This window comes from Chelonia mydas, chromosome 13 (assembly GCF_015237465.2).
Source record: "Chelonia mydas isolate rCheMyd1 chromosome 13, rCheMyd1.pri.v2, whole genome shotgun sequence".
NCBI lineage: Eukaryota > Metazoa > Chordata > Testudines > Cheloniidae > Chelonia > Chelonia mydas.
In genome coordinates this window covers 40,945,013-40,960,113 of record NC_051253.2, presented here as the reverse complement: position 1 = coordinate 40,960,113, position 15,101 = coordinate 40,945,013, and the positions used below count along the sequence as shown (strand labels likewise).

The following is a 15,101-nucleotide window of genomic DNA, read 5'->3' as shown; positions in this document are numbered from 1 at the left end:
ATACCAAAGCTGAGAACCTACCAAACCCTACAGGGATTCGAATCTCTTCCAGTTCTTATTTCTTTAGTGACTGGTTTTGCTCCTTCTCTTGACTCAGATTGCAATCTCAGCCAGGGAAGGAGACTACGCTTCTAAAACGGAGCGGGGTGTGCGGATATGGGTGTTAGTTTCCTGTTTAAACCCTGTCTCTCTCTCTGCCCAGGCTTCACCCGGAGAGACAATCCGCAGTCCCTTGTGTCAGTCCAGCTACCAGTGTCTGTCCAGCTACCGTGTGTCTCTCTAAGAACTTTCCCCCTCAAAGACAAGGGAAAATGGGACTTAGTTTTTCTTGTAGCAGCCTTGGAAGGTATTTTCTCACTATAAACACATTTCAGAGGCAGGTTTGTTAAATCTCTTCTTATGATGTCAGAGTGTATCATTATTTGCAGGTGTCTGGTCGCAGGTGCAGCTGGTGGAGTCCGGAGGGGATGTGAAAAAGCGGGGAGCCTCTCTCCGCCTCTCCTGCAAAGCCTCCGGCTTCACCTTCAGCAGCTACCAGATGCAGTGGATCCTGCAGGCTCCCGGGAAAGAGCTGGAGTGGGTCTCCCTCATTTACACTGACGGAAGCGAAAGTTATTACTCAGATGCAGTGGAAGGGCCATTCTCCATCTCCAGGGATAACTCCAAGAGTGAGCTGTATCTGCAAATGACCGGCCTGAAGCCCGAGGACAGGACCTTGTTGTATTCCTGGGCAAGAAAAGTGACGGTGGAACTAGACCTCTTGCTACTAACACAAAAACCCAGGCTGCAGATTCTCCCGTGCGCCGCCTGGGGGCAGCAGCTCCACAAAGCAAACAGCCTGCGGCACGGGCAGGACCCTGGCTCAGTGTGTGTGTGTGTGTGTGTGTGTGTGTGTGTGTGTGTGTGTCGGGGGATGGGGGAACTGCTGTAGTTCCCTGGCAATGTCACCCCTTGCTGCACATAGCCGCTCTGGGGCCTGCAGTGCAGAAACCATCGGGTTCCCCCATAAACCCTGCTCAGCGGGGATTCCTGTGATAAAAGCCGCCCTCCCCCGGGGTAGGCGGGGCACGTTCACTCTCCTCCCGGCCGTTACCATCTCAGACTCACTGGACAGTGGCTGTCGCCTCAGAGAACTGAGACGGGCGATGGGGCCGATCTACAGCCCTTGGGGACCAATGAAACTCTCGCCTCTGATTTCACAAGGGTTTGGTTGTTGAGGCTTAAGAAGGACCTTACACGGTGAGAGCAGATCCACAGCTGGAATCAGTGATCACAGACCCGCTGGAGTCCACACAGCAGCGACCCCTATTTATGCCAGCGGACCTTTCACTGACTGTCCGTAGTAGGTGGTTGCTCCACTAATTGGTGATAGCCACCGTAGCCCTGACCGGGAGCCGCCCTGACAGACCCAATTAATTCAGTATCTCTCTGTGTTGAAACCTGAGGTTGTACAGGTCAGTCTGAGGGATTCTCCGGGCTTTTCCACATCCCCTCCCGACTCTACCAGCTGAACGTGTGACAGGACACCAGGGAACAAACGCAAAATAAAATCATGTCCGTGTGAATTGCCAACAACACAACATTCCGCTGAGTCTCTTATCCATACAGCCAGGGGGAGAAAATACCTTCTAAAGCGGCTCCAACGAAACCTAAATGGAGCCAAAGATTCATTTTCCCTGGCGTCGGAGGGGAAAGGTCTCTGGTGGATCGGTTGGTAACTGCACAGACTCAGGGGACTGCGGATTTTCTCAGGGTGCAGCCCTGCAGAGAAAGATTTAAACAGGAAACTCTCACCATTATTTGCACCCCCTCCCTCCCTTTATAACAGATAAAACTCCTTCCCAGTAGATGACTTGATTATTGCCTTTGTCGGTCCATTCCCTCTGAAACTCCTGGCATTGGCCACTGTCAGAAGACAGGACACTGGCCAGATGGACCATTGGTCTGACCCAGTATCGTCTTTCTTCTGGTCTTATGATCTCACGTCTTGGGGTGAGGATCCAAAAGTAGGAGCTAGACCACGGGTGGGCACACTTTTTGGCCTGAGGGACACATCTGGGTATGGAAATTGTATGGTGGGCCATGCATGCTCATGGAATTGGGGGTTGGGTGTGGGAGGGGGTGAGGGCTCTGTCTAGGGCTGCGGGCTTTGGGATGGAGCTGGGATGGAAGGGTTCAGAGGGTGGGAGAGGAACCAGGGCTGGGGTAGGGGTTGGGGTATGGGAGGCTCAGGGGTGCAGGCTCCAGGTGGCACTTACCTCAAGCAGCTCCCAGAAGCAGTGGTACATCCCCGCTCCGACTCCTATGCTGAGGAGCAGCCAGGCAGCTCTGCGCACTGCCCCATCTGCAGGAACAGCCCCTATAGCTCCTGTTGGCCATGGTTCCTGGCCAATGGGAGCTGCGGGGCAGCGCCTGGGGCAGGGGCAGCATGTGGAGCCCCCTGGATGCACCTACATGTAGGAGCCGGAGGGGGCCATGCCGCTGCTTCCAGGAGCCGCATGGAGTTGGGCAAGCCCCAGGCCCTGCTTCCCAGTGGGAGCTCAAGGGCCAGATTAAAACATCTGGAGGGCTGGATGTGCCCCCCGGGCCGTAGTTTGCCCACCACTGAGCTAGACCCACTACTGGAGAAAAAAGGAGTGGAAAATATTTGAACTCCTCAAGGGTTTAACAGGCTCTAGGCCTTGGGCGTTGCCCCAGCAGCGTGCTAAATGGCATATGCTCTGTCTACAGGCCCAACCCTGATACCCCTGAAGCAGACATGACTCTCCTCTTCTCAGTCAGGGAAATGTCTTTAATTTCTGTCAGGGTTTGACAGCACGACAAGGAACTTGCCCCGCTCTGCCATGCTTTCTGCATTCTCACCTCCCCACATTTTCAAATACAGGCAAGAACAGATATTGGAAAGGTGTTTCTTGGTATCCAGTTCACAGAAAAAAAAGTCGAGAGTCCTCACCTTCCTGCTCTCCCCACCCCTCCCCAGACATCCCCTTCTGTGTTTCTGATATTGTTTTTGGAAGTGCAGATTTCATATTTTCATTGCGTGTACAGTGTACAGTTATTGTATGTCATGGCTGGGGCGCATCAGCCCGGGAGCAGATCTATGGAAAGGGGAATGAGGGTCCCCAGGTGAGCAGTCACCAGACAAGGCCACCAGCCCTGTTCTCTCTGACCCTAATGAACCCTGACACCTCCCCTATGGGGCTGCTGCTTCTCTCTGCACAATCCCAATAAGCCCTACCAGACTTCCTCCCTGTACCTTTACTAGCCCACTGCCTTCAGCGCCAACCTTTGGTAGTTTCCTGTAATTAAGAGTAGCCGATCCATGGTTACTATGTTAAATAGCTGGATCTTTACCTCCCCCTTGGACAGCAGCAGAAATGCTGGACTGTGATTGTGAAATGTGAGATGGGTTCCTTTAGCCATGAGTCCCCTTTGAAAATCCCAGCCCTGCGCTATATTTCCAGTGGGGACTGAGTGGTCTCTGTCAGGCCCGCTGACAGGCGGTGGCTAAGGGGGCAATTGCCAGGGGCCTCTGAGCCCAGTGCTCACACTCAGGTCAGTGGGGATAGTCACGTGACCAAGGGTTCGAAGATAGCATGCTTGGAACCGCTCAGAGAGAGACTGAGGCAGAGGGAGAAGCGGACGTGGATTGGGGAGAGGTCAGGGGCAGGAAAGACACAGAATGGGGCTCCCACGGAATAAGATAGAGCCTAATCCTTCTGTATTGGAGGGGGAGCCATGTTAGTCTGTATCCACAAAAACAAGGAGGAGTCCGGTGGCACCTTAAAGACTAACCAACTTTTGTGGGCAAAAAACCCACTTCTTCAGACACAGTGGGGTTTTTTGCCCAGGAAAGCTTATACCCAAATAAATCTGTTAGTCTTTAAAATGCCACCTGACTCCTCCTTGTTTTTGCAGATCCAGACTAACACGGCTACCCCTCTGATACTTGTCACCATGCAAGGCACTGAATTTAGCGATATGAAGTGGAATCCTTCTGTGAAAGTCCCACCCCAAATTAAATTTAGGGTTAAGCTACACTCTAGATTTAGGGTTCTAGTTGTGGTTTAAGAGTTCTCATAGGGTTAAATTTAGAGTTTAGACTTAAGAGATAAGGTATTAATTTGTGTTGCAAGTTACACTTAAAATGTAAGCATCAGAGGGGTAGCCGTGTCAGTCTGGATCTGTAAAAGCAGCAAAGAGTCCTGTGGCACCTTATAGACTAACAGCATGAGCTTTCATGGGTGAATACCCACTTCGTCGGATGCATGTCACTTAAAACTTAGCGTGACACATCATGTTTAATATTAGGGCCAGATTTAGTATTACAGTTAAGATTATGGCAAATGTTAAAAATTAAGGGTATTTGTTACCCTTAGAATTAGGGATCTAGTACAAATTTTGGTTTGTGTTCAGTTAAGTGTTAAATATTGGTTAGACTTTGTCCTTAGGTTTAAGGTCAGGCTTTATTTTTAGTGACAAGGTAAGGATGGAAGGTGACGGCTAGTATAAAAGTCAGGATTAGAATTTACATTTAGGGTTAGAATTACGTTAAGGGGCAAAGAGAGGATTTAGGGATACAACTAAGGTATTCATTTAGCTCTCAGGTTCATAGCAATATAAAGGTTAATGTTCGGGTTTATCCTTAGAGTTAGGGTTAAATGTGGGAGTTAGGGAGAGGACAAAGAAGATGCAAACTGGGCTCTTGATAGTCACACTGGAAGCTCAAATCCAGAGGTGCTGGCACCCCGACTGGGAGAGGAGTGTTACCCCAGAGATAAATAGCCAGCTCTTCTCTCAGCCACACAAAAGAAACTGAGTTCGCCCTAGGAAATAATTGGAGTCTCTTATAAGAAGGGAGATATGCAAATAGGGGGGAGAGTTTCCCGTTTAAAGCTGTTTCTCTCACTTCCATGGCCTTACCCGGACAGACAATCTGCAGCCTCTGCCTCTGGCCACTCACCAGACAAGCTCCCTGAAAACTCTCCTCTCAAACACAGAGACAATGAGACTTTGGTTATATCTTGTTCTCATTGCAGCAGCGTGTGAAGGTATTTTCTCCCTTCCCGCGTGTTGGATAGTCAGGAGATTGTTATTCTGTTGCCCTAGATACTCATGTTCCCCTTAATTCATCTTTATTCCCAGGTGCCCATTCTCAGGTGCAGCTGGTGGAGTCCGGAGGGGATGTGAAGAAGCCCGGAGACTCTCTCCGCCTCTCTTGCAAAGCCTCCGGCTTTACCTTCAGCAGCTACTACATGGGCTGGGTCCGTCAGGCTCCCGGGAAGGGACTGGAGTGGCTCGCCTGGATTCACGGTTCTAGCATATACTACAGTGACTCGGTAAAAGGGCGATTCACCGTCTCCAGAGATGACCCCAACAGCCTGCTGTACCTGCAGATGACGGGCCTGAAGCCCGAGGACACCGCCCGCTATTACTGTGCGAAAAACACAATGAGGGGAATCCCGATACTGCTAATACAAAAACTCAAGAGGCAGAATCTCCTTTCTGCCATAGGCCGCGAGGGGGCAGCACGTCCACAAACACTCCACCCCTGGGCACAGGAACGGGATCTACAGCCAGAGCGAATAAATCTCTCTCAGCAGGTTTGAGATCTCTGTATTCCCATATGATCATGTGTCCATAAAAACTGCAACAATTTGACTACTCGCATGCTTACATCGACACTTATCAGACACTGAAGTAAAAATACAGACTGCACAAGAGAAATATGTGGGGAACCAATTGTTCAAAGTGTGATCATTAGAACTTGGGTTTCCAAAGCTGCCTAAAAGTGATGACTGTCAAAAAGGTTTTGTTGTTTGTTGGGGGATGGGTAGAAATGCTCTCAAATTCCTCTGAAAAACAATAAAATGCAACTGTAGATCAAACACACACTTAAAAGGTACATCAGGCTCCAGACACCTCTCGACTCAACAGAAAAACAGATTTTTCACCTGATTCTTCCCTTTTCACTTCTCGCGAAGGGCCTGACCCACAGTGCTCTAAAGCCAGTGGTGGGTCTTTCCATTCCCTTCAATAGAGTGTAGCTCAGCCCTTACATCCAGTGGGATGAGAGGGATTCAAGGGAGCTCTTTGTGCAGCAGTACGGTCAGGATGGCCCCACACTCGCTGGGCGCTGCCCAGACACAGAGTTAGCACCAGTCTGACTCCCTCTCTTACAGCCACCAGCCAAATGACTCCAAGCATTCAGGGAAAGGGTTTGTGTCTCTGAAAAGGAGTGGGATATGCAAATAGGAGTGAGAGTTTCCTGTTTAAATCTGTCCCTCTCTGCCCAGGCTGTAGCCTGAGAGACAATCCACAGCCCCTCTGCTGTCTGTGCAGCTACCAGCTAAACCCACCTGAGAAGTTTCCCCTCCAAAAAGAGGGAAAATGAGACTTGGGTTCCATTTTGTTCTCATTGTAGCAGCTCTGGAAGGTATGTTCTCCCCTGAATGCCCTGAAGAATATTGAGTTACTGAATATAACACCAATATGCTTTAAACATGCCTTTATTTACAGGTGTCCAGTCCCAGGTCCAGATGGTGGAGTCTGGAGGGGCTGTGAAAAAGTCACCTTCGGAGACTACTGGATGAGCTGGGTCCATCAGGCTCCTGGCAAGGGCCTGGAGTGGATCTCTCATATAAGCTATTGGGACAGCAGTACTGTACATTACTCCAGCTCGGTCCAAGGCCGATTGACCAGCTTCAGGGACAATCCCAACAACCTGCTATATCTGGAAATGACCGGCCTGAAAGACACCGCCCGGTATTACTGTGCGAGAGAAACAGTGAGGGGAAGCCGCTGTGAGCTCGGACAAAAACCTCCCATTGCAGTTGTGCAGAAGTGTGCGGTTCTCTTGGTTTTTCTTGGGTTTTTTCAATGGTTTGCATGCAGAGGGGGTGCGACTGTTTCCCTGGGTGTTACTGGTTTAAGAAGGTGATGGGAGAGGGAGTTTGTTGTTACAGAGGCCCGGTGACGGAACCTGGGACCCCAGCCAATGGCCTGGAGAATTGATACTCCAGCAACTGTTGACCAAGAGGCCCACCTCAGAAGTCACAGCCGGTTCTGGCCAGTGGGAGGACAATGGGCTGTGAAGAGAGGAGCCTGGTGACCTGACCTGCAGGTTCCAGCCAGAGGAAGACAGAGGACAGCTGAGAGGAGAGGACGCCCAGGCAACCCTGTTTACCTGGATAGAAGAAAATGGACAGAGGCGGGGGTTGGGGGAGGTGATAGCAGATGCCCAGCTGGAAAACACTGGGGGCTCGGCGACTGGAGAGAGGGAGCAGGCAGACTCCCACCTGGATGCAGGAGAGACCTAGAGATGCTGTGCTGAGGGAGGACAGGCCTGAGGGCCCGAAGAGTTTCCTATGCTGTGTTCATATGCTCACTAAACCCTCCTGTTTTACGCTGGCTGAGAGGCACTCCAGTCTTGAGAACAGGATTGTGTTATTCCCTCTAGGAGTGGAGGCCCCGGGGGTCCAGAGCAAGTTATCCCAAGGGGAGTCTCTGACATGCTTCAGACCAAATGCACTGCTTCAGGTAGAATAAACAAACAAATGTATTAAGTACAAAAGATAGATTTTAACTAATTATACCTCAAAGCACAACAAGTCAGACTTGGTCAAATGAAATAAAAGCAAAACACATTCTATGTTGATCTTAACACTTTCAATGCCCTTACAAACTTAGATGTTTCTCACCACAGTCTGGCTGGCTGCCTTTCACCCAGGCTCTCCTCTTTGACCAGCACTTCAGTCGCTCCGTGTGGTGTCTTTAAATGGAGGTGGAAGAGAGAGGAAGAGCAAGGCAAACGTCTTTCCCTTTTATCATGTCCTTTCTTCCCTCTTGGTTTGCCCCCCACCTCTCTTCCGGTTCAGGTTAGCATTACCTCATCGTAGTCCCAAACTGACCAAGGGAAGGGGGGTGACTCACTCAAGAGTCCAACAGATCCTTTGTTGCTGCCTAGGTCAGTGTCCTTTGTTCCTGTGTGGCTGGGCTGGGTTTGTCCCATACATGCTCTGATGAGGTGTGAACTGCCCCTCTGTTCCTGGACAGTTTTGCCTGGGCTTGTTTGAAGCCACGAGGACACATTTTCAGCCTCAGAACTAGACACATTAAATTATAACCTATAACCTTACTATAACAACAGTGCTCAGTGCATCATGAGCCTTTCAAAGACACCCAACATGACAAACTTTGCATGCATACCACACAATCATCTTACAAGGGTGAACATGGGGGTGCAGAGCGTTCCCTCGAGATAGAGTGTCACAGTATATCTTATGTGCAGTTTAAACTGAGGAAGCACAAGAAACATTTCCAAATCCCACCTGATGGCCAACCAGATCTTCTTCCAAATAGAAGGTTATCCACTGCAATAGCCATTATTGCTTGGAAGCCTGTAAAATGTTACATGACTCTCTTTGTTCTGCCCTATAAAGTAACTCACCACGACTAACCTTAGAATTAAATTCTATCCATCCACAGCTAAGATTTATTGTTAAGGGTTTAGAGTTTACCTTAGGGAAGGATTAAAGTTTAGAGTTAAGATTGGAGCTATGTTTAGGGTTAAAAGAGTGGCTAAGGGTAATAATTAGGGTTAGTCTGACAGGATGTAGAGATAGGGTACAAATTTCGGTTAAGGGTAGGAGTTAAAGATACGTGTTTGAGATTAGGGTTAGTTTACACATTTTGTTTTCGCTGAAGTTTAAAGTTATAGCTTACTCTCAGAATTACAGTTGGAGTAAGGTTTTAGTAATAGGGTGAACAATTCAGTTTGGGTGAGTTTTAAAATTTAGGGTTAGAAATTACCTTTATGGTGGTTAGGGTTAGGCTCGCGATGTACTATTAAATTGAAGGTATAAATTAAAAATCAATGTAGGGTAAAAATCAAAAGATGGGGTTAGAGTTTACCCCTAAAGTTAGAGGTACTTTTAGGGCTAGAGTAAAGATTTAGGGTATGATTAGGTTTCACACTTCCTTTGAGTATTATGGTAAATGTTAAACTTGGGGTTAGGGTTGGGATAAAGAAGATGACAATTTGACCTCCTCAGAATGATGTAAGAAGTGCAAAGCCAATAATGCCCCAATCCCGACACTGCAGGAGGTTCTACATAAGAGGGAAAATCCAATCCAGCCCCTTCTCTCTGAGTCTCAGATAACAAAAACTGAGCTCGCTCCATGACAGAACTTGTGTCTCTTATAAACAGGGCAATATGGAAATAAAAGTGAGAGTCTCCTCTTTAAATCTGCCCCTCTCTCTGCCTAGGGTGCAACCGGGGAGACAATCCGCAGCCCCCTGGGTCTGTGCAGTTACCAGCCAGTCCACTGAGAAATTTCCTCTCCAGCAGCAGGAAAAATGAGTCTTTGTCTCCTAGTTTTCATTGCTGCAGCTTTGGAAGGTATTTTCTCCCCAGTAGATCTATTGAATGGAGAGGGATTGTTCTATGAGTGATCAGGGTCAATCGGGGGGTGGGGCGGGGGCGACAGGAGGGCCATTTGCCCTGGGCCTCAAACTCAAAGGGGGGCTCAAATTTAGACACGTGTTAATTCTTTGGCATTTGATAAGTTTCTCAACTTGTTTTTATGCGCATCCCTATCAGACCAAAATGTGACACACTCTCTCAGCTTAGAGCTGCAAATTTAAGAAATAAGAGCTGTGATTTCGTAAAAGACAATTTTTTTGTTAACTGATATAGATTTTGTCTTATTAAAGAGTTAAAAATGTTCATAAATATTAATAAAAGATATATTGGTTCTGATGGCATAAGATTAGACTGTGATGAACATGTCCTCTCCGATCAGCTGATTATATAAACAAACCACTACTAGTGGCTGGTACTGGATCAAGTGCATGTTGAAAGGTAGAGAATTGTTACATTTTAGTGTCTTTATAGTTTTATGTCTAGTTGACTAAGGAATTATTGATGTGTGAGAATTCCTCATTAGTATCTGCATAGGGCAGCTAAAAGAGGTGACTGGTTGGTTGGTTGAGCCCTAGCTTGATAGCTTGGCCATCATCATAGGCTTTCGTAGTCTATCGGCCCAGATTGAAGGTGAAAACTTGTGAGGACAATCTTGTACAGTGAGTTTTGTGAGGACACATGTTTGAAATATTTGAACATAATCCCTGTCTGTGTCTGTGTTTACTATATATATGTCATCCCTTTGTCTTCAGCTCAGCCTGTCATATGATACCCTGCGTGCTTGAGTTTTGATTCAGTGCTAAGGATAATACCTTGTCTGACTGTTTCATGTTGTGTTCTTAATTGGTATTCCTTCATTTTAAGTCTTGTCAGCATTTGTGTATCATTCAGCATTTGTGTACATGTTTATGTACCACCCCCGGTCGTCCCCGCAGGATCAAACCTGGGAGCTCTGGAGCTTAGTGCATGAGCCTCTACTGCATGACCTAAAAGCCAATCCTAGAAAAATCCCTCTCCCCTTCAATAGATTGATTAGGGAGGAAATACCTTCCAAAGCCCCAACAATGAAAACTAACTGGAGCCAAAGTCTCATTTTCCCTGGTGTGTGGGTGGGGAAAGTTCTCAGGGGACTGGCTGGTCACTGCACAGACCCAGGGGGCTGCGGATTGTATCTCCGGGTGCAGCCTGGGCAGAGAGAGGCACAGATTTAAACAGGAAACTGTCCCCCTGTAACCGCCCGGTATCACTGTGCCAGATACACACCCTGCACAGTTAGGGGAAGCTGGTCTGAGCTCAGACAAAATCCTTCCATTGTGGTTATCAGAGAAAGTCCCAGAATGTTTGATGCTAACAGTCCACGCGATGGGAGCTCACAAGAGAAAGTAATTTCCTCTGTATGAAATGGGGAAAATGAACCCAGCTGTTCAGTCAGATCTAGACCCAGAGGAGGGGGAGATACAGGGAACGGGGTGTCCCACACTGGGTTTAATGGGGATTCACTCAGTCCCAAATATAACCGTGTCTTCGTGGGTCACAAATGAGGATGCCAATTTCAGGACGAACTGCTGAGAAATAGGGCAAACACAACCCAAAACTGGTGGTTATTCTTTTATAAGATATACCAAACCAGCCACAAAAATAAACGCCTGTTTCACCACACTGGCTAACAAGCAAACATAAAGGCAGTTTCCTCAGGCATTCCGGTTCTTATATCACCACCAAAAACGTTGGATTCAGAGATGAGTGGTTCTTTACAATCATCCGAAAGCTTATGCTCAAATAAATTTGTTAGTCTCTAAGGTGCCACAAGTACTCCTTTTCTTTCTGCGAATACAGACTAACACGGCTTCTACTCTGAAACCTGTCTTTACAATCCGTTTCACCAAATAATTTCTTCTGATCCCAAAGGACCAGCCACACACCCAGGTCAATATACAACTTAGATCTTACCCAAAAATCACACTGATGCCAATCCTTTAGTATCTAAAATCTCAAGGTTTATAAAAAGAAAGAAAGAAAGAAAGAAAGAAAGAAAGAAAGAAAGAAAGAAAGAAAGAAAGAAAGAAAGAAAGTTAAAATTGGTTAAAGGAATCAATTACACTCGGTAATGGCAAAGTTCTTGGTTCAGGCTTGTAGCAGTGATGGGATACACTGCTGGCTTGTTAAGTCTCTGGTGGCTTCCAAATCATTAGAACGTCCTCAGTCCCTTGGTTAGAATGCTCCCATTAGTACAAGTTCATAGTCCAGAGGTTTGAACAGGAAGAGGCTTGAGCAGGAAAGAGGCAAAATGGAGATCTTTCCAGAGCCTTTTATAGTTTCTGCCACGTGGAGGCAAATCCATTGTTTCAAACAAAGCCCTCAGCACAGCTAGTGGAAACTTAAGTAACAAGATGGATTTTGGAGTCACATGGGCAAGTCACCTGTCCATGCATGATTTCGCTCAGTCACAGCAGAAGCCATTGCCTATGCCCCAGACAGAACATTCACAGGAAAGTCCATTCAGTGTCGATGGACCGTCTCCCATGGTCCATGGTGAGGTAAGTGTTCCTTGATGAGCCGCTTAACTTGGAATGCATCCGATGAAGTGAGCAGTAGCTCACGAAAGCTTATGCTCAAATAAATTTGTTCATCTCTAAGGTGCCACAAGTCCTCCTTTTCTTTTTGTGAATACAGACTAACATGGCTGCTACTCTGAAACTTAACTTGACTAGTCCCTTCAAGACGTGCTGGCTAAATACCTTGTGGGTGTTACCTAGGAGCAAACATTTGAAATCCAGGTATAGACCCAATACTGATAACTTCAGATTCAACCATACATGCTGACAGATAGCATCGTCATAACCAGCAAATCATAACTTTTCTGCTGACGCCTTACTTGACACACCTTGTACGAGGTTTGTTGCAATTATATAACAGTGGTAGGAACAACGATCTACACGGTCCTATTTTACTCAGTCACAGGTGCGAAAAAGCCCAGAGATTCCGCCTCTCCTGGCTGGGCTGGGTCCCTCAGCTTCCTGGAGGGGATCCGAGTGTATCTCCGCCACAGACAGCTCTGGAAGCGGCACACATTTCCCCGATTCAGTGAAAGGCGACTTACCATCTCCAGGGACAACTACACAGACCTGCTGTATTCGCACATCAAGGGCTTGAGAAGCCAGGACGCGGTCCGGTATCACTGTGAGAGACTCACTGACGGGGAAGCACAGACAAAAACCTTCCCTCGGAGTTGATGTTGCGCTGGAAATGGCCCAACTTGATGATCACTTTAGATAAGCTATTACCAGCAGGAGAGTGGGGTGGGAGGAGGTATTGTTTCATGGTCTCTGTGCATATAATGTCTTCTGCAGTTTCCACAGTATGCATCCGATGAAGTGAGCTGTAGCTCAGGAAAGCTCATGCTCAAATAAATTGGTTAGTCTCTAAGGTGCCACAAGTCCTCCTTTTCTTTCTCCTGGTTGGGGCGCCCAAGGTCTGTCAAAGGACGGGAGGTGCAGTAGGCGTGGGAATGTGATCGCCGACATGCATCTGGATCTTTAACAATCATCTCCCTTCAGAGCTGCCTGCATCCTCGCTTACGGAAAGACTCCCAGACACATGGTGCTTGCCAGCCCAGAGAAACTTAACTCTCCAGTGAGTGTCCCAGCCCAATGCAACCCTGTGACCCCACCCCTCCCCAGTCGCTCACCCGACGTTCGCATAGGCAGGAGGTCCAGAGACCCTTTCCCGACGACGGGATACATTGATGACAATCAGGCCGAAAATTCACAACCAGGGAATTGGGCTCACACCCGGCAGCTGCTTCTTTCCCACTTTATACCCCACCGCACTGGGCTGGGCGCTGCACAGACCCACAGGAAGGGACGATCTGACTCCTCTCTGAGCCCTGGAGCAAGCAATTCACAGCCTTCGGGGAAGGAGTTTGGCTCCATTATAAGGAGGTGTGAATATGCAAATAGGGCTGAGAGTCTCCTCTTTAAATCTAAAGGAGTACTTGTGGCACCTTAGAGACTAACCAGTTTATTTGAGCATGAGCTTTCGTGAGCTACAGCTCACTTCCTCGGATGCATAGCATGTCAAGGTTCCTCCCCCACTCTGAACTCTAGGGTACAGATGTGGGGACCTGCATGAAAGAGAAACCTCCTAAGCTTATCTTTACCAGCTTAGGTCAAAACTTTCCCAAGGTACAAAATATTCCACCCTTTGTCCTTGGATTGGCCGCTACCACCACCAAACAAATACTGGTTACTGGGGAAGAGCTGTTTGGACACGTCTTTCCCCCCAAAATACTTCCCAAAACCCTGCACCCCACTTCCTGGACAAGGTTTGGTAAAAAGCCTCACCAATTTGCCTAGGTGACTACAGACCCAGACCCTTGGATCTTAAGAACAATGAACAATCCTCCCAACACTTGCACCCCCCCTTTCCAGGGAAATGTTGGATAAAAAGCCTCACCAATTTGCATAGGTGACCACAGACCCAAACCCTTGGATCTGAGAACAATGAAAAAGCATTCAGTTTTCTTACAAAAAGACTTTTAATAGAAATAGAAGTAAATAGAAATAAAAAAAAAAGATCCCCCCTGTAAAGTCAGGATGGTAGATACCTTACAGGGTAATTAGATTCAAAACATAGAGAATCCCTCTAGGCAAAAAACCTTAAGTTACAAAAAAGATACACAGACAGAAATAGTTATTCTATTCAGCACAATTCTTTTCTCAGCCATTTAAAGAAATCATAATCTAACGCATACCTAGCTAGATTACTTACTAAAAGTTCTAAGGCTTCATTCCTGGTCTATGCATCCGATGAAGTGAGCTGTAGCTCACGAAAGCTCATGCTCAAATAAACTGGTTAGTCTCTAAGGTGCCACAAGTACTCCTTTTCTTTAAATCTGTCCCTCTCTCTGCCCAGGCTGCACCCGGAGAGAAATTCCGCAGCCCCCTGTGTCTGTGCAGTGACCAGCCAGCCCCCCGGGAACTTTCCCCTCCAGCACCAGGCAAAATGAGACTCTGGCTCGCAATTGTTTTCATTGCAGCAGCTTTGGAAGGTATTTTGTTCCCCCCGCTTAAATGGCAGAGCCCAAAGACTAGAACATTTTTGCTGTTTTCGCACAGGTATTTGTAACATGCCTTTATTTGCAGGTGTCCAGTCCCAGGTGCAGCTGGTGGAGTCCGGAGGGGATGTGAAGAAGCCCGGAGACTCTCTCCCCCTCTCCTGCAAAGCCTCCGGCTTCACCTTCAGCAGCTACCTTATGCACTGGGTCCGACAGGCTCCCGGGAGGGGCTGGAGTGGGTGGCTGAAATTAACGAGGCTGGATCGAGCCAGTGGTATTCCCCGGCTGGTCAAGGGCGATTCGCCATCTCCAGGGACAATTCCAACAGCCTGGTGTGCCTGCAAATGACCGGCCTGAGAGCCGAGGACACTGCCCGGTATCACTGTGCCAGACGCACAGGGAGAGGAAACCTCCTAGTGCTAATACAAAAACCAGAGCGGAAGAAATCCCATTTCTCCCCTGCGCCACACAGCGCTGGGCCGCCATCGTGAGAAAGAAGAAACGGGGTGAAAAAACCTAAAACCTTTGCCGTCATTTTTTCACTGCACAGCTCCAGAGGGGGATGCAGCCCCCTGCAGTTCAAAGCAGAGACCCTTCTCGGAGCGCTACTTTCTCTCTCA

General features: G+C 47.9%; 2 protein-coding genes, 1 long non-coding RNA gene and 2 gene segments (V, D, J or C); 4 read left to right on the top strand and 1 right to left on the bottom strand.

Annotated features, from left to right (window-relative positions):
- LOC102940154 (immunoglobulin epsilon heavy chain-like) overlaps nucleotides 1-15,101 on the top strand; it is a 1,331,510-nt gene that overhangs the window by 473,290 nt on the left and 843,119 nt on the right. The gene's annotated exons all lie outside the window — the stretch shown is intronic.
- The window catches only part of LOC119568011, a 937,337-nt gene that overhangs the window by 461,214 nt on the left and 461,022 nt on the right, over nucleotides 1-15,101 (top strand).
- The window catches only part of LOC102948108, an 883,083-nt gene that overhangs the window by 432,468 nt on the left and 435,514 nt on the right, over nucleotides 1-15,101 (top strand). Inside the window, exon 3 of one of the 2 annotated variants that reach the window (XM_043526999.1) lies at nucleotides 7,333-7,343. The exons of the other annotated variant lie outside the window; for it this stretch is intronic. Within the exon in view, the coding sequence (XP_043382934.1) occupies nucleotides 7,333-7,343 (11 nt within the window). The remainder of the gene's footprint in view (nucleotides 1-7,332; nucleotides 7,344-15,101) is intronic. 2 annotated transcript variants of the gene reach the window in all.
- Nucleotides 1-15,101, bottom strand: part of LOC122462699 — a 480,831-nt gene that overhangs the window by 79,294 nt on the left and 386,436 nt on the right. The gene's annotated exons all lie outside the window — the stretch shown is intronic.
- LOC119568016 lies at nucleotides 4,933-6,780 on the top strand. The segment is given in 3 exon segments: nucleotides 4,933-5,051; nucleotides 5,146-5,603; nucleotides 6,520-6,780. Coding segments are annotated over 3 exon segments (549 nt in total).